Source organism: Mugil cephalus, chromosome 12 (genome assembly GCF_022458985.1).
Source record: "Mugil cephalus isolate CIBA_MC_2020 chromosome 12, CIBA_Mcephalus_1.1, whole genome shotgun sequence".
In the NCBI taxonomy this organism is placed as follows: domain Eukaryota; kingdom Metazoa; phylum Chordata; class Actinopteri; order Mugiliformes; family Mugilidae; genus Mugil; species Mugil cephalus.
In genome coordinates, this window is record NC_061781.1 from 15039806 (window position 1) to 15058775 (window position 18970).

Genomic DNA, 18970 nt, shown 5'->3' on the forward strand with positions numbered 1-18970 from the left:
TTCCTTGCACTGAAACAAAGGGAAACATTCGTAACTGTTCTTCCTTCTTTCTTTTTGTTCTGTAAATATTGAAACAGTTACTCATGTATTTTGGCTCCTCTGTCCAGAAATCTTAATCTTTTTTTAACTTATCTTTTGGGGCCCTTGGAATTATCCTAATCCCCCCCATCCTGCATCTGCACCATTGTACAAAACCTCTGGGTTGAGATTTGTAATTTTGTAATTTTATTGTGAATAATATTGGGAAAAAAACAACACCTTTAAACTGTCAGGGAGGGGATGTGTTGTTCGGGCTCTTTGACTTTATCAGAAATAAGTCAAATCCAAATGAAACATTGACCATTAATCTCATTTTAATACGGGAGAAATTTTACATTCGTAAAAGTAAGTTTACACATGAAAAAAAAAAACAAAAAACGTTTGTTTAAGATGAAGTTGTTTATTGTTTTTGACATTTTTTTTGTCGTGTAATTGTGTTTTAATGTGATTTACATGTTCTGGATTTAATACATTTGTTGAATATTAAGTTCTAAAAAAAAATAAAATAAATAAAATTGAAAAGTTAGCGTATTAGAGAAACGGTCGTGTCTCCCGGTCCAGTGCCGGGTCCTGGTCCTGCGGCTGTGAGCGCCTCCCCTTACTCCGAGTTTTTTTTTTCTGTGAATCCGTGGCCGTGTTTTGCGAGCACCCGTCGCCCGCCCGTGTTTGATCCGTTCCGCCGCTTTCTTCCCGCTCAGAGCAGATCTTGCTGCAGGGAGGAGCTGAGCTGAGCCGAGCATCACACAACCCGCATTCAAGGAAACGGGCAAACACAGCACTTTTTTGTTGACTTTCCACTATGGTCTAGCCTCCGAGCGGGTCAAGTCTCCGCCGAAAAAGAAGCACACACATATTGCATGTGGACCTCCATGGGAGCCGCTTGTCATTGAGAAGCGGGGAACCTCTACCCAGCCAAGGGAGACCCCCCCCCTCCCCTCAATTGTTTCCTGCGCCAAGAACTGTAAAAGACATGGTCATCACAGCGCATCTGTGGTAAGGAAATACGCTTTCCTCCTTTTCTTTTCACCGCAGCGCCACTGCCAGTATTTGCTTATAAACAGAGAAGCGCTGCGTTATATCATTGCTTGTCGGAATTAAGACGCATCTTCTTCTTCTTCTTTTTTTTTCGTGCCCAGTCTCAAGCATCTCATCCATTTGTATTTGCATCCCGAGCCTGAATGAATTACCGAGGACCAGTCAGACATGACCACCTAGCCAAATGCTGACTTAGCCAGCTAGGTGCTATATAGTCTGTGATGATAACCCCTTCGATCACGCATGCAAACATCCCACTCGCGCAGACACGATCGTGATCCATAATCCATAAAACATGGACGCCTGACTGGAGTAACAGAGCAGCCAACTCAGTAACTGATGGTGTAGAAATAATGCGTCACTGACAATTTCACCTATTTAACTGGCTTCCCCTACAGTCCCATTAACCGTCTCATTTTATATATATGTGTATATATATGTGGGCTATATGTGGACTATATATTCTGCAAGATCAATGTCCTCTCTCTCAGCCTTCCACACGCCACTCATCAGTGTCGAAATGGCAACTAATTGAAAGTTAGCCAACTTGAGTTGCAGGAAAGCTCCACAACATCACTCAGCCTCCTTTCCCAACTGAAGGTCAGCCAGTGACTTTGCAGTTGTTTAAAATAGCCTCGAATGACATAAATTAAAGAACAGGAGAGGAGACTGGAAGGGCCCCGTGCGTCTGTGGCGTGTAAGTGACATGCTTTGCTGAATATATGCTGCTTTGATCAGCAGGGGTTATTGATCCTCTGATGTACTGCTTTGCCCCCCCGGGCCCCCGGCGGAGCGTCCTGCTGAAGGTGTCCCCGTCCCATTTAGATGATGTCTTTGCAGAGCTTGCGTGCCTCGTTCGTTTGTGGACGGACGAAACGGAGGGCAGCCTCCTTAGGGTGCCTGAAGTTAGATTGATAAGACAGTCAGATTAAGTATTTGGCCACGTAATTAAGGTTTAATGAAATGATTGCTCCTTCTTACTCATTAAATTAAAGCAAAAGGATCATTAGGAATACGGAATTCGCCTAATATATGCTTTTAAGTTGGATGACTCATGGAGCCGTTCCCTGTTTGATTTAATACCTGTTTTTAGACAAATTACCAGTGTTCCTCTTAAGCATTCTCTGTCATTCTTGGTAATTATAATTACTGTTTATCTTTTTTGTATGTTTTGCCTTTCTCACTGGAAGCCTGCTGCTTGATACCATTCATAATATACAGATGTAGTTGTGAACGTGGCTCCTTACATATTGAGTTAGTGCTTTATATACATTAATGTGTCAAGTATAAAGAAGTTTTCTTGAGAAATGCCACAAAAACAAAGACTGTGCTCTCGTTTTGCCATGAAAGATGCTGTGCTACAATGACAAAACGTGGTGTACGTCACCCGTCGGAATTCACTCCCGACTTGTAGTTCTGAAGAGTTTGCAGCACATGCACGAGTCTGACAGTAAAGTATTGCAGCGTGATACCCAGCTCTACCTATGACGTAATGTGCTCAGGATAAACTGGCTCTGTCCAGTTGATGTCGTACAAAAAGAAAAAGAAAAAAAAAGAAAAGAGAGGCCTACTTTGAAGAGATGCGCCACTCACAGATGTCACACAAGAGCTACGGCCCGTTTAGCCTTCCACTGCGCAGACAGGTAAACACACGAAACACCGCTCCGCCGATCGATGCGCATTATTAGCCAGTTGTAAATTCAGACAATACTCGTCCTTAAAGACTCTGTAACGTAATATGGGGACACGATTCCGCTTTTGTTGGCCCACTTTAATTATGCAGCAGTGTGTGGTGGGGTGGGGGGGGTCAGCAAACTTGGTTCACTTACTGTAGAGTGCTGGTCAATAATGCGATGTGGTGACAACACAAACGTGGATGTCTTTCCGCCCGTGTTAGTGCACAGTTACCACTCGTGCTTCATCGCGTTACAGCCTCATGCTCTGCGGTGCCGTTTCCGTCCGTCTTGCTTTAATGCTGCAGCTGACTTATGACATTAAAATGATTTCTGATTTTTTTTTTTTGGGCCGGCTTTGGATCTTTCGGTGCTCGAAGGTTTATTTTGTTCATCCCTCTTAAAGCTCACAGAGCGGGGAACAGCGGCAGTGGGATTACTCTGCTCGGCCTGACCCACGTCAGGATGGATGATAGTCACTTCTTTATTTATCGATCCCTGAAGGAGAAATTTGACTTTTCTCTCGCTAACTCCCACTAAGGTCACAGCACTTATTCAGCAGCTGTACCCTGCAGGAATAATAGCATCTTGTTTAACGACGCATTAGTGGAGCAGACTGTTTCTTCCTAACTATCTTAGTACGTAATCATTTATTTTTTCTTTTTATATTTTCTTATGACCCTAAGTAATGGCTTATTTATCAGAACTCACCAGTCCTCACCAGAATGTAATCTATTTAAATAACTAATACTGTGACTGCATTGTATTTCTCAGGTGATTAACAATGTAGAGATGTTTATATGCTTCTTTTGTGAACAATGCAATAGTCACAGACTTAACCTTGTGTTCAGCTTATGCTCACTCATCACCACTTGCTTTAAGTGTTTTCATATTGGAGATTAAAAAACCTTTTATGATTTTTTTACTGTTACAATTGTCAAGACAAGGATTTCAGAGTATATAACCGCTTGATGGCAAAATGAAGCCTGATCTTGATATTGTGTTGCTGAGCTGATAATATATATATATATATATATATATATTGTTTTTTGGTGCACAAGAGAGATGGAAAGGGGAAGTGAACGTGTTGTTTTTCTGGACATTTTTTTGTGGATGCGTTGACACAAAACTGTGATAGGTAATCTGAGATCTGTACCTAATTTCCCTTCGGGGATGAATAAAGTAATCTATCTATCTATCTATCTATCTATCTATCTATCTATCTATCTATCTATCTATCTATCTATCTATCTATCTATCTATCTATCTATCTATCTATCTAAACGGCTACAAGAAAAACGGACAAACATAGTCCAGCTTACATGTAGGTTTGTCTGTATAAACAAGGAGGCTACACGCTACAAAAATGCAGTTTGTTAATTAATTTGCGGTACGCGCAAATGTCAAAGCAGCGCATATATTCATGTGTAGCACATTTTATTTTACACCCTACACATAACCTGTACAAAGGCAAGTATTCTGTAATGGTGAGTCATTACTTTTTCTGTTGTTTTTCTGTTTGTCTGCATCAGAGTTCAGCGTTAGTCATGTCCTCATACCTCTCGTAAGTAAAGAAATGCTGAACAGCATGCTGCGGAGCGTGATGGAGAGGTATGCCGACAATTGCTGAGAATACAGTGAAAACAACCCTCAAAATGTAATCTCGATACTGGTTGTGCTCAGTAATCCACACTGTTAGCGACTGAGCATTATGAATCAACTGGATCCGTCCTAAACTTTGTGGACCTTTGTGTCGGTTGGCAGGCGATCAGTTCCTCTAAAGACTCAGAGAATCATTCCAGTAGTGAACGTTTCTCGGTTCATTCAAGTTTGCTGACATTTTACTCCAACGTGAGGCATTCAGAAAATGTCGACAGATGAGTCCTCACCACAGACTCTTAACATACTAGTGCTATTGTTGCCCTACACAAGTTAAAGGATCCTCTTTGTGTAACGGGATCTTGAAACCTCTCTATTCAACTTTTGGAACCCGACTTTCAGAAAAGGACTTTAAGCCGCAAAGCGGTTCTGTTTAATTCATACAATTAAATTACAATACTATATGATTACAAGGGAATATACACATCTTAAAATTCACCTCACATACATAACAGTATATCTTTTGTGCACATAAAATAATATTCCCGTGCTTTATCGATGTTCCCACTTGGTCCACTTCTGTTCACTCTTTATTGCCCCACATGGGAAATGCAGCAGGAGCGGGCACTCATCCATCATTACGCAGAATAAAAATGGAAGAGTAACATACAAAAGCGGTAAAAACACAAATGAAAAAAGGCGGAACACAACTCTGCGGCAAGTCTAGGAACAAATCACGCGCTGAACAGACATCGTGAGGATTATTTAGCAGCCACAAATTTGTATAGCATTTGGTTGGATGCTGCTGATGTCCCAGCCAGGTGTTTTTAAGAAGCGCCATTGTAGCTTCCACAAGGCAGGCCCTGCATTGCCTTACTGCTTAGAAGAGGACCCTAATCGTGGCGGCTGGATTTAGAACAATAAGCTCATGACTAATCGAGTCCTGATCGGACCTTCCCAAACTGGCTTTGTGTGGGGCAACTCTGCTGTCTGTCTAAACACGAGTCAGCTCCGTCCGCTTTGGGATGCTGATATTTTTATGCGCTTGTGTCGAGGGAAAGTTTACTTTGATGGCCACGTTTTAACCCATCTGAGTTGCTTCCATTCAGTTACCATCTGCATGAGTCAGGAAGATGGATGGATGGATGGAATTCACATATTCGGTGGTGAAATGATATGTCCTGCAACACAGAAAAAGCTTACAGTGTATTAAACTAGTAAAATGTGCTTTTCAATGTACTCTTCACTTCTGCTTCCTTATTGGGTCAAGGAGAGTGGCTCTATCAAATAGGCTAAGTGGAATACACTATCTGAATGGACTTACATGGCTTACATCCTACTTGGCTTAAGGCAGGCCAGGCCAGGGCAGGGCAGGGCAGGGATGATGACGTTGTCAGAGGATCTGAATTATAGATTACAGTGTGTGAGCATATTGCACGGTTGCATGCAGTCGTGCATACTGCCGTGTTGTGCAGTGGAGTGGCGTTTCCCCTCACACGCCGAAGAGGCCAACAGACACATCCTGTAGTTTAAACCTCTGGGTGCTCCAGTGTTACATAGAGTGCAGCAACTGCAAGCACAAACTTAAAGCAGTCAAACTTTATATGCTTTTTATGCTTATGCTTTTGCAGGTTGCAGTAAAAATATTTTCTTTTTTTGATTAATCTAGTAATTAATCAGTTTGAAGTGTCAGAATATTGCAAAGGTAATGAAAAAAAAAGTCCAGAAATAGGGTTTTTGACACCACTCATTCCTGAATCGGAGTTTTGAATCTTTTTTTTTTTTTTTTTTTTAAATATAATCAATTTTGAAGTCATATCTGCCCTCATGGAACACAACTAATTATCGATGTTATTGAGTTTAATAGACCAAGTTCAGAAAGAAATATATTATATAAAAAAATATCTTCTCCATATGTGATTTATTAGGAATCTATTCTTGTAGCCAGATATTTTCTTCTTTTAAAAGGCTGCATCACATTCAGTATGGTAACTCCCCGACAAAAGTCACATCATCACCAGAGGGATACAGTGTGTGATATTTGCACCTGTAAATGTCCCGTAACCTCCTCAGTGTCTCACTTTGAGACTTTGAGAGTCTCAGTTTCGTAACTCGGTTTGTTTGTTTTTTATTTATGTTTTTTATACTGCCAATGTACTGTATGTTTTAGCAGTGAGACCTCCTGAGAGCTCCAACAATTACACAGCACCGCTGCAGGCGCTATTATGAGTGTCAGCATGAAGCAACACAGTGCCATGACTAATGATGAGAACGAGTGCTCCCCGCTGCTGTCTGTACATAAGGTTAACCAGACAATCTGAATCTAATCTAATATGTATTTTAGACTGTGCGTCTGAATGTGCTGGCTTTGGTTTTAGAGGTAAAACTCGTGGATGGAGGCTGTAACCATACAAATAGAACTGATTCTTCCCTCTATTGATTTGATGTCTTTACCTACATACAATCATTATCGCAGTGGTAATTCAGTGTTTAGAGATTTATGTTGCAAGAACAGTCCTGTGGGATGATCTCAGTCTTCTGCAGTGGAGGAAGTGACTGTTTGTGTCTATTAACATGGTAATTGCTACTGTTCCTAACTGTAAAAGTACTTCAGTGCATTGATGCACAGATAGTCCGTTTAACTCAGAGTCTACATAGGTTAGGTCTGAAACAGTGGGCCGCTTAATTCATATATGGATTGACATAAACATAATTTTGTTACGAATTAGGTGTTTCAGTAATACAAGCAATAATTGTGAGAAACTTCTGTTGTTTCATAGACCAAAGGTTTTATTAATTGGCAATTGGTTCGCTTGAATAACCGATAATTAGAAGTTTAATTTGCTGCTTATACAGGTTCAGTTTGAGTTTGAGATCATTCGGTGGAAGTGCAAAACTGTCTGCTGCATTACTGTCGAGTAATCCTGAGTGGCGCCGATCGCATAGCAAACGTAATGAAAGGCTTACTGGGTAATGCACACGTAATGAGTAGAATCTTAAAAAGTCATGCTTCAAAGAATAGCTCACTGGGTGCCTCGACTGTGAGTTAGATTAGCATGTTCAAGATGACGATGGACAGTTCTAGAAGTACCAAATGCTAAATATGGTCTCTATCTGCAACAGAACTACAATGAAATGAGGAAGCTGAGCTGGATGCTATAGTGTAACTTCCTGACCCCTGTGTTTCAGATGAACCACAAGCAGTGAGCGTGAGGAAGTGTCAGAGGATGCTCTTGATCTGTGGGGCCCAGTGCTGAGAGGGAGGTCCACAGAGCCAACTGGCGCCCACCATGTCTCACCACCATCACTACCAGCGAGGCCTCCAGGGCCGCACCATGAGCTCTGAGGACAGGAGCTCCACGCCAGTGAACAAGACCTCCACACCAGTTCACAAGAGCGCCTCCTCCTCCTCGTCTTCCCAGCGCGACAGCCGGCAGGTAATTTTCAGGCCGAGGGAGGAATCCGTCTAGAAATAGATTCCCAGAGATGGCAATGCTTTGAGCGGATGCAACTTGAGCAAAGGTGGAAAATCGGGGGAGTGAACATTAGTTTGGAGTGCTGCAGTCTTCCATCAGTTGGCCTGTTTATGCAGGAGAAAAACAGGCAGTTAGAGAGAGCACTGTGACCCAGAGGAAATGGTAAATCATGAAATATTCATTCATCAATTTTAGTAAGTGAAGTAAAGAGAGTCAAAACTATTAAGATGCATCTGCAGTTTTTAAAATCAGCTTCTGTTATCATGTTCAGTGTCAAAGTGTCCTAACTTAAAGATTAGAGAAGCTGTGATAATCTTTTATGTTGCAGCTTCTATGCTCACACTGCTCAGACCAGTCAAGCAACAAACAAATGTTAATCTAAGCCAATTGAAATTAGGCGATATTTCGATAAATTAAATCTGTCAAAGTGTTTCTCTGTTTTCCTTCTGAAAATAAATTCGGATATGCAGCTCATTATAAATAATTTATTCATTGTGAAAAAGTTAATTAAAAAAGGCAAACCGACTCTAAACCATACAAGACCTCATTAACCCATGTGCTGACTCACCCACCTTAATACCCTGGTCAGTAAATAAGAACCTAGCAGAGACACTGTAAACAAAGAGATGCACTCTTTATTTCACAGTTCACAGGACAAGTGTTTAAATTTAACAGCAGTGAGCCATCTGAAGCCCCCAGCCCTCCTTACCTCACTGAGCTGCTGTGTCACTGCGGCCACGCTGAAACAGGACACCCGAAACTGGAATCTTTGACATCACAGCTTTTCCGTCGGCACTGGCTGATGAATATTTCATGAGGGACAGGCGGCGGCTCGGTGCTCCACTGAACATGTGGCACACTCTGGTATGCTATGTGGGAGCCCAGCTTTGTGTCCGCAGGAAATGGCTCTCTGAAGAGAAAAGGGTTTGAGAAATGAGGCCTGCTAGAAAAGCACAGTTGAAGGCCGTCTGCTTGATGAAGCAGACAGTTAACCGTTGCAAACCCTTCTGTTCGCGGTTCCTTTCTTTGATTTCTTTGATCACAAAGCGCTTATGGCCAAAAGGGTTTAGATTTTCATTTCCCAAATGCTTCATAATCTTATAGGAAGGCTATCATTTAGTGCTTCTTTTCTTATTAAACTATTTTAACTAGGGCTGCCAAAATGAACATGGTAATCTCCGTTAACATATCATCATGATTAATCTGATTAAAAATTTTAACGCAACTAACCCATCTGCATCTGAACATCTCTGGCAACGTATTTTTCGGGGTGTTCTTCAAGTAGAGTTACTGCCCTGCATGTGCAAATTGGCAGTTGATCAAGTTAGTTTGTCTTAGTAGCTTCCAAAAGAGGAGTAACGGCCACATTAATGTGGATAAATGTTTGTTCAAAAAAAGACACAAAAGTTTTTGGTGTTTAATAAACATGTTAAATACTGTACATATATATTCCCTCCTTTCTTGAGTCTGTTCGCTCATGCAAAATGAAACGCGATTAATATAGATTAAAAGTGAATGATATTTAATCGTGATTAATCGAAATTAATCCACAGTAATCCTGTGATTAATCTGGTTAAAAATTTTGAAATCAGGTGCCAGCCAATGACATGGTAACCAATGAACTTTAAGGGACCCATTGTTGGGTTTCTGGTTAGTCTGCTGACCATCAACCAGAGAGATCCAACCTTTTGGAAAGTCCCATGTTACTGTTGCTAGGTTAGACAAACAAAAGCAAAATGGTTAAAAAAAATCTGAAAATAATAGTTCAAATGTAACATGGAGATGAGCCAGTTGCCAGCATTGCATAAACTACTCGACTTTTCACCAATTTTCATGTATGGCTATTTCCCACCCTTGACTGTACACGTTTCACATTGTTGAAGAATAAAGTCTACAAGTTTTCATTGTTTTTCAGTGAAGGCTTAGAATAGCAACAGTAATATCTCTTTCATATTGAAAATACTGGGTTTGGTATGCTTTCACATTGCCAGCAGTCTCAGATCTGACCTCCTGCTGTGAGAGCTGCGTGCCTGTGCTGCGATGTTTAAATAAATCCTTGTCTCCTGCACAGTGCCCAATATCTGCCCCGAAAACCCTCTTCTCCACGGATGCAGTGCGCTGCCATGATTGCTAGAAAAGTGTGCCACATCATTATAAAAGCTGTATAAACACAGCTGCGCATTACAATTTCCCGAACATGACGTAGGGCCAATTCACCTATGAGCTTCGATTGTGTAACAACACATTTGATTTGTTTGATTGAAAAAATGGACGAAAATCTCTGCCCTTCAGAGATTGGCCTGTTATGGGAGCAGACAAAAACTTTGCTCTGTTTTTGAGCTGCTCGCAGCCCTGGAGCTTCTACAGTGACACAGTCTGACAGGCACCCAAACGCGACAGGCAGGTACATCAACGTCATCATGTGAATTAGCAGGTCGACGGGGCTCTCCTGTTTACATCGAAGCTGAGCAAAGCCGTTAAAAAAGCCGGGTCATTCGATGTGGGTCGACCTGATTTTTCTTGTGCAAAGGGACTAAATATAGAGAGTCAAGATTTACGAGAGCACATGATCTTTCATATTGGTGGTCAGCGGACCAATCAGAAAGTCAACAAAGGGTCAGCTAAGTATTAAAACCTTGACAGTTGCGGCTGTCATAGTTAAGCAAAGGAAACTGATGCATTGATATAGCTGTGAGCGATTCAGACACATGTAAAGAAAAATTTGTGTTTTTATCGTAAAACTTCAATTAGTTTTGTTTGTATATGCTTTCAAAGTTGGTGTCAAAAAATTTTCCTACCTGCACAAAGACACTGCAGACGTCTTTAAGTCTGTTGAACTCCACCTATAGTATATAACATATAGATAATATAAATATGTACCATATTGGAGGTTTGACAAATTTGATCATTTGCTAAATCAAGCTAATATTGCATCAGCTGCTACCTTCAGTCATATAGGGCTAAGCACACCCTTCAGGACTTGGCGGTTGTTTCCTGCTCCTGTTAGGACGGCAGGATATACACATAGTGAAGCCGTAAAGTCACACATTTCGTGTTTGCTGTCACTCTGAAGATGCTAATTTTGGAGTATTTTAAGAGCATCTGTCAAATACGGTCACCTTTGTAACGCTGCAGACTTTTCTTGAGCTTAAGTGAGTTTTACTCGCTAAACCAGAATAGAGAATCAACTTTCATGCCGCAGAGCTTCGAGTCTGTCAACAGAATATACATTTTGCATGAGATATATATTGCATTCCACTCAATTGTGTGATCATATTCAAACTCAAAATTAATTTAAATTAAGGCATCATATTTTAAACCAAATTAGGGTGTTTTGCTAGTCACAACTTGGAGTGGTTCTTGCATAAGGTCCTCATATTTTAAAGTCATAGTGAAGCAGAACTGAAAGTAACTGAAGTTCTCCAACATGTGACATATGTCCAAGTGAAACCGGTCATGTGTGTTGGGGATGAAGTATGACTCTTTTTTCCGATATGACTAGAATGTTCGAAAGTGAGCGGTTGCCCTTCATGCACTCCGGCCTCACTTGTCTTGCTAAATAAAGAAAAGGACCCAGTCAGAATAAATAAATTAGACCACAACCATATTATTTATAAATATATGTACTATTCTTAACCTATGTTTTTTTTTTGTTTTTCTCAACCGACCGGCAAGAACAGGACAGTCAAGTGAGTTAATCACGGTTTGCTTGTTGCCCCTAAGTACACTCACTTGAAAGTTCATTTGGTACATAAGCCATGATGATTGTGTTTTAATATAACAATCCTGCACTAAATCTAATTTCATGGCTGTTATAATGTTCAGTTTATGTGGAAGCAGCATTAGAAAGGTGGTAATTCAACTGTATGCTCATTTTGGAGGATGTAGTTTGAGGCGCTGTTAAACTATATTGAATTAAACGCTAAAGCGTGTCTGTTGTTCAGCCTAGCCCGCTGGCTAAAATGTGGTTGTCAAAATAATAGAACGTGTCGGTGCCACCCAATGCAATTCACTAGTAATACAAGTGGCAGCCTCCAAAATGAAAACACAATTGCATCAACAGCTCTCTCGGTTATTTTAAACTAGTGATGCTGAATACCATAACCTTCACAAAGATTTAGCTAAGCTAAAATTAGACATTCTTTAAAAAAAATCCTTCCGCTGCTGATGGCATTTATCCACTTGTCTGTTCACTTTTGCTGTTTTAAACATCAACACACAGTAAATTTAGTCCCTAACCTCATGAAACATCAATTACAAAGAAACAACAATCCAATCTCACCACTTAAAAGGGGTTTTCTGGAGCAATCAATCAGTTTCTGATGGCTAGATGATCATGTGACCATGTGATGTGCACATTGTGTGCGAAGCTCCAGAGCTACTACTGGCTACTTTATTTATCCCAAGGGATAATCCAGTGTCCAGTTTAAGTTGTATAACAATATGAATATATTATGCTGTATAAAAACAAGGAGGCGCTGTGGAGTCATATGTCCTGAGGGACAAATGACTCCGTCAACCTGTCCGTCCAGCAGGACGGAGACGGCCGCCTGTCACTGAACGAGCTTCTGTCTGCCTCTGGTGTCACTTTTACAAATTATCATTGTTAAATTGAACATTACGCAAGTCACTGACTTGCAAGTACTACTCCGGCATCGATTAAGTATCTCAGGATTTAATTGACATTTTTAAAAGTTATACCCACGCATTTGTTTGGTATTGACCTTTATGATGCCATTATGCCGTACTCATTGCACTGCATAATGCGATGAGCACGGCATATCTTCCACTGGACAGCGCACACTTAAAAAAAGACCTTAGCTTGCTTGGCTTGGCCTCAGTGTTTGAGGGGGGAAAAAAAAATGAGAGCCGGGCATTTTGTTTGGGGAAAGCCTTAATGGGATCTTGCCCCCATTTTCAAATCAATACATGTCACTTTCCCTTCTGCTGATGACTACTGTTCACTCTGGAGACCCTCATGAGAGCAATTAGAGGCACCACCTGCAGTAAGCACAGACTCACACAAACACTGACGTGCACATATTGAAGTTTATGGATCTAGACAGATGCGAGACTCAGGATGTTACTGCATCCTGTTAGTTGTCTCTGTTGATGCTCGTCATTTCCTGGTTAGATAAAACGTTGTTTTTTGCTAAGATATAGTGGGAGGAAATGATAATTGTACTAATCATGCAACGTTATAAATATCTAAGACAGTCCCTTTGATGGGTTTTACTAGGGGAGTGAATATCAGTTGCTTTTGCATCAAATGATGATGTTTTTCTTCTCTTTCCTTTAAGAAAATATTATGATAATACTTTTTTTTTAGTTTTATTTAGTCCATGAACTTTCATATTTCAGTAAATCACTACACATATCCAGTTCTTGTCTTATCCAATAGAATGAGGCGCGTTATTGCACCAACAAAAGAACAGGTGACACATGTAAGACAGTGAGCCTGTAACCGAATCCGCCGTGTTTACACAGCGCATGAGACTGTGGTGCTCTCAGGGTGTTCGTTTCTCATGTGTACGGCAGCCAGTCCTCCTACTCTTAAGCTCTGCTGCTGAGCCAGCCAGACACTGCAGTGAAATCCATCCCCACAACAATTCCTCTGTGGTTATCACCTGCTCAAATATCATCTTTCAGTGGCGATTGTGGTCGATGAGGTGAGAACATTTTAGCGTTTTCCTCTCACTGACTGGCTACGGTTTCGCATTCCTACACAGGAGGCAATATATGCACGTGCGAGCCACTTTGGTGGACGGCGCAGCTTTTAAGATTGAATTAATCTCAGATGACCCGTGACCTCTTGAATTGGTCTGCTCGAGCCGTATCACACTTTGGTCGGGATAAAATCGATCGTGCTCGGATGCTGTTTAAAGAACCTTTGGAAATACATCATGTTCGTGTCGAGGGCAGTTGCTGCTACAAGCAACCAGAGCTGAGTTGATTTTAGGGATTTTACATGATTTGCACGTCAAGAAGGTCCAACGACCAGCCATTGCGGATAATATATAACACGGTCCAACTAAAGCTGCTACTTAGCGCACACTTTATGGGTTAAAAACTACTTGAGTTCAATTCTTTAGTAGGGAATCCAATAAATTAGCAAAATAAAATGATAAAAATCAACCCAAACAAACTAGCGATGGGCTCACCCAATCACAAGAACTAATGTATTTGTCCAGTTTCTCAACCCTAGTACATATTAGCTTATATATAAATATAAACTTAGGAACTTTGACACTCAGCCAGTTACTTAACAACGCATCTAGCTACAATAATTCATTTTATCCATATCCACAAGCTTAGAACTAGTTCTCCTAGAATCAAATAACTATTTTTGCTGTTGATTTTCCTGATCACTGTAGATCTAAAGACATCTTGTTTTGACTGGACTTTTTAAAACCAAAATATATCAACTGATCACATTATAAATGAGAGACAAAACTGTTATAAAACAGTCAAAATTCATGTATCCGTTATACTGTCTCTTGGCTCCAGCTCTACTGTTGATGAGATATTGACCTTGAAGAGACAGCAGGCCTTTTATTCAGGAAATGAACTCATTATCTTGTCAAAATAACATATTTATCTTGTAATCTTGTGGGAAAACAACTTGTTCTCACAACACGAGAAGATCATTAATTAATTCATCTCAAGAAAACCGGATGAAATAAAGTTGTCTGGCTGTTCTTTGCCCCCCCCCAACCTTGACTTAAATGGCTTCCACTGAAATAATAATCGATTTTCTGATCTATAATCAGGTTAGCCCTTGGGTTCAGAGCTCCCACCCATGACAGGCTAAAATATTTTGCCCGTTTCCTAACTTTATTGCTCATGTTATTGATGTTGTTCTTGTGGCTTGCCTACGCTGCACTGTGAAGTGTTTGTGTTGGGTCGATATGCGATGCAGCAAAGCTGACACGCTGCCTACATATATACGTCATTGTCTTTACAAGAAGTGTAAAGGGTGTAAGAGGAAGTGGTCATCACAAGAAGCTGTTGTAGTGATATTTATAGTGCGTATTTACCCTAAGGTTTCCCCGAGGGGTGTTTGTCCTTTGTCCTGCTCAGAGAGACCTTAACTGTAATAGTTTGATTCACTGCAGCAATAAAAGGGCTACGGTGTTGAGTGTCACTGCAGGTGGGAGATCCCATAAGACTGAATCTACACTGTTAGGTTGACTGAAGTCAATGATCCCTTATAGATGTTCTTTTGAGTATTAACATCTAACCCTGTCTTTCCACTGGTATGAACAGTGAAACAGTGAATGAAAAGTTCTTCCTTTTCCAAAGAGTGAGGCTCATTGAACAAACCTTTAAAGATCTTGACATAGAAAAGCTGGCAGCCTCTCACTGAGTGTGCCACAAGATCCTTCATTAAAGGAGTAAACTCGCCAAGAGGGACCAGCTCATTCAGCTGTAAATTATTCTGCAGTGGAATCAATGAGTGTAAGCAGAGTACAGGAAATGACTTTGGCTTAATTTTGTTCAGTTCAGCTGGGGTTAAATAGCAAAAGCTATTTCTCTGAATGTAATTTCCGTGTAAGGCAGTAGTCAGCGTATATTTTGTTGCTAAGGCGGAGCCAGAGGTTTTTGGCTTTGTTCTTTGTGAGGAGTTTGTTGATTCATGTGATGGTGGTTCAGATTTTAAAATGATGCCCATGAAAGACCGATAAATAAATAATCTAATCTAAAATTTTGCAGCACAAACAATTCTTTATTTTGTGCCTAATGTTACGCTGCAGATAACACACAGGAAGTTTCTGTGAAGCTTTTCTCCGAGGTTGCTGCTGCTTGTTGTCGCCTACTTAGAAGAGTGCTCTTTGAGTACATATATGGGCAGTTATTATATGTTGTGCGTGTGTGTATGTATATATTAGCGCTGTCAAACGATTAGAAATTTTAATCATATTAATCACAGGGTTGCTGTGGATGAATTTCGATTAATCATTTTTAATCTATATTAACCCTCAGGCAACCTTAGGGACATTTTTGTCCATTTGGGCAAAATGATCCTCTTCACTTGGCTGTTTTAGTGCATGTGGCACAACTTTATGTACCAAAGTCCATCTCTACACAGATTTTGAAATTAAAAATACATTTATTCTAATAGGTCAACAGAACGCTGAAAATTTTTTACCGCCCTCTTGTAACCTTAGCTGGCTAATCGTGCAGGTCCAAAAACTGCTATAAAAACATAACTGATTTATTTTTTTTCTGCATAAATCACATTACATTAGAAAAAGACCAAGATTATCTAAAATATTGACTTGATTGTATTATTTTTCCTAATCAATACATTGCATTGAGTTTTGTGTAGCATCAGATTTAAAAAAACTAAAACAAAAATGTCCCATTGACTTCCATTATAACTACGGTTTTTGATCCCTGAGCCATGGCACAATAAAATCATTCATTCTGCAATATTAGGGTTTCATTTATGAGAAAAATAGTCAAATTTGTCATTTTTAGTATTCAACAGTAAAATCAGCCATTTTCCCGTTATAGGTCCTATGCATAAAATATTTGTTATTTTTATTCGTTTTTTGGACACATTTTGCATGAGCGAACAGACTCAAGAAAAAAGGAATATATATGTATATATGCACATGTTTATTAAACACATTCAACAGTTTCAAATCAGCTTGAAACAACGTCTGTATGTATACACACACAGCATTGGCCAATTCACAGGTAATACCTTACACTGAGTTGTTCAGCTGATGAAGATCCAGTCGCTCTGCAGTCTGATGAGTAGACTGCCACCTTTTGCGATATGATTGTTTTGAACGGCGAGGCGTGTGTAGCTAATGAAGTTGAGCCCTCACACTTCCCCATTTTCGCAGGGCCGCTCAAAGGAGGGGCTACCCTCAGTGGAGATACACGACCTCATTATTAGACGGGCCTGTTCGCCTGGTCGTTAGATTAAACAAGCTGCCGACTCCTTTTGTTAGATGTCCCGCAAAGCAAGGTCAGCTGTTGTGAGGCACGCCCAGAGAGCTTCTTGAAGGTTGCTGCATGACATCGTACAGGACGGCATGCGGAGACACTTGTGCATTTTAAGTTGCGTGTGTTTTAAAGCCTCTGTTGCTACTGATTCAAGTGTGAAATTAAAAATCTGACCTAGTTACTGACAGAAAAAAACAGTATGCTACGTGACATTTGGTGATATTTCTCCAGAGGACAGACAGCGTTAACACTTGTTAACACAGTGTGCAAGTGTGGATTTGTGTATAGTTCCTTTCTGTCTTGACATTTACATTTCTTTCTCTATTTCATCACAGCTAAATGCACGTGCAGCCTCCATTTGGGACAAATTCTTGATTGAAAATAAATAAATAAATAAAGAAGGTTAAAGTTTTTAAATGATGATAATGCACATACACATTAGCATGCCTGTGTGGGAGTAGTTTGATCGACTGCTCTTGACACCGGCCTGGCCATCTTCGAAGGAGAACAATCTCACAAATGTTTTTCGTGTATACGGACTATGGTGAAGGAGCAGATGGGCTGATGGAGACTTCAGTTGAGATGCTCTGTGCAACCAGAATCAGATGGAGGAAGAGAGGAAGAGGGATGCACAATGAACAATGACATGATTGTCTTGATGGGTTGAAACCTGCCAATCACATTATTATAGGACTAGAAAAAAAAGTTGTCAGTAAAAAACTAAATTCTGGAAAATGTATCACGTCTGTTACTCTGTTCTTGACATTATTCTGACATGGAGAGCGTGGCCCCCCTGCCTCCCAGTGTCTCCTCTACATTGGCGAAGGTGTAATGTCTCACCTGTCCCTGCGTGACCCTGCCGTCCCTCTACTCCAGAAGCGTCACTTTGATTTACAAACCGACTGGGAGCAGAAAGAGCATAGTCAGTAAAAAGCTAATGGAGTGGAAACGCTGAGAGAGCAGGAGGAATTTCAATGGGGCGCTATATTTTCTTTTTAAAAAAAAGTGGTGGTACAGGGTGAAGAGAAAGAAAATACGTGTTTTTTGTGATGAAAACAGTCACAACATCAAATGTGTCTCCAGTTTTTTTTTTTTTTTTTTTTTTACCTTATTCTGAAGGAGTGAGTGAAAAGACTCCTGACGGGCCTCTGTGTTTTTCTCCTTTTGTAGGAGGCAGACAGCTGGGAAATAATTGAGGGGCTGAAAATCGGTCAGAGCAACGTCCAAAGGCCTGACAAACACGAGGGTTTTATGTTGAAGAAGCGGAAATGGCCCCTGAAAGGCTGGCACAAGGTAAGATCCACGGGCAAAGGGAGGTACAGAAGGTTTTGTTGACATGAAAAAGACTTTAAAGCGCAGTCGCTTCCCGAATGTTAAACAACTTGCTCTTTAATAAAGTGTTGTTTGTAAGAAATACTCCCTTTGGTGCACATTGCTTCACCCTCTTACCTCCTCTCACACTGGATGCTTACTATACGTTCAGTACTTTTGACTTCAGCTTGAGTGTTTTTCTCTTCAGAGGCTCTTTCCTTAAAGTAATTGAACTCATAGTGCTTCTGAATACATACATACCCTTGAAAAGAATCAGCTGCAGATGACTTTGCTTTTATGTGAAATTTATAGAAATGATAGAGCCGTTATGATATATAGTCAATGTCCTTGTTGTTATTTAACCGACACATTACTTTTGTGTTTATTCTTTCCGGCAGCGTTTTTTTGTTCTGGACAATGGTATCCTGAAGTACTCCAAGTCCCCCATTGATGTAAGTAACCCTGACTATAACCCACGGGTAGAAGCAGAGCAGCCTGGCCTGACATCAGCTCGGCTTGGCAATGAGTCAGCAGAAACATCTGCAGCATGGGTCACGATGTTCAGAGTCGGCACGACATGTCACTTCTCGACAAAGCTAAAACTTTACTGACAAAACGGAAATGTATTGTTGTAACACGCGAACGAAGAAACCGGAGACTCCTGGACTTCCGTCATTTATGTGAATTATCATTATCCTCAGATCCAAAAGGGAAAGCTTCACGGCAGCATCGACGTAGGCCTCTCCGTCATGTCCATCAAGAAGAGAGCCCGTCGCATCGACCTGGACACTGAGGAGCATATCTATCACCTGAAGGTAATGCTCATGACGCGTCAGTATTTGTGCATGAGTGAGTAGGAGGTCAGCAGACTTGAAAGCT

General features: G+C 40.7%; 1 protein-coding gene across 3 annotated transcripts in view; it reads left to right on the forward strand.

Annotated features, from left to right (window-relative positions):
- The first annotated feature begins 730 nt into the window (after positions 1 to 730).
- osbpl6 (oxysterol binding protein-like 6) overlaps positions 731 to 18970 on the forward strand; it is a 36752-nt gene continuing 18512 nt past the window's right edge. For all 3 annotated transcript variants that reach the window (XM_047600848.1, XM_047600850.1, XM_047600849.1), the window contains exons 1-5: positions 731 to 1032; positions 7536 to 7783; positions 17951 to 18073; positions 18490 to 18543; positions 18793 to 18906. In XM_047600848.1, the coding sequence (XP_047456804.1) occupies positions 7637 to 7783; positions 17951 to 18073; positions 18490 to 18543; positions 18793 to 18906 (438 nt within the window). In that variant the 5' untranslated portion in view covers positions 731 to 1032; positions 7536 to 7636. The remainder of the gene's footprint in view (positions 1033 to 7535; positions 7784 to 17950; positions 18074 to 18489; positions 18544 to 18792; positions 18907 to 18970) is intronic.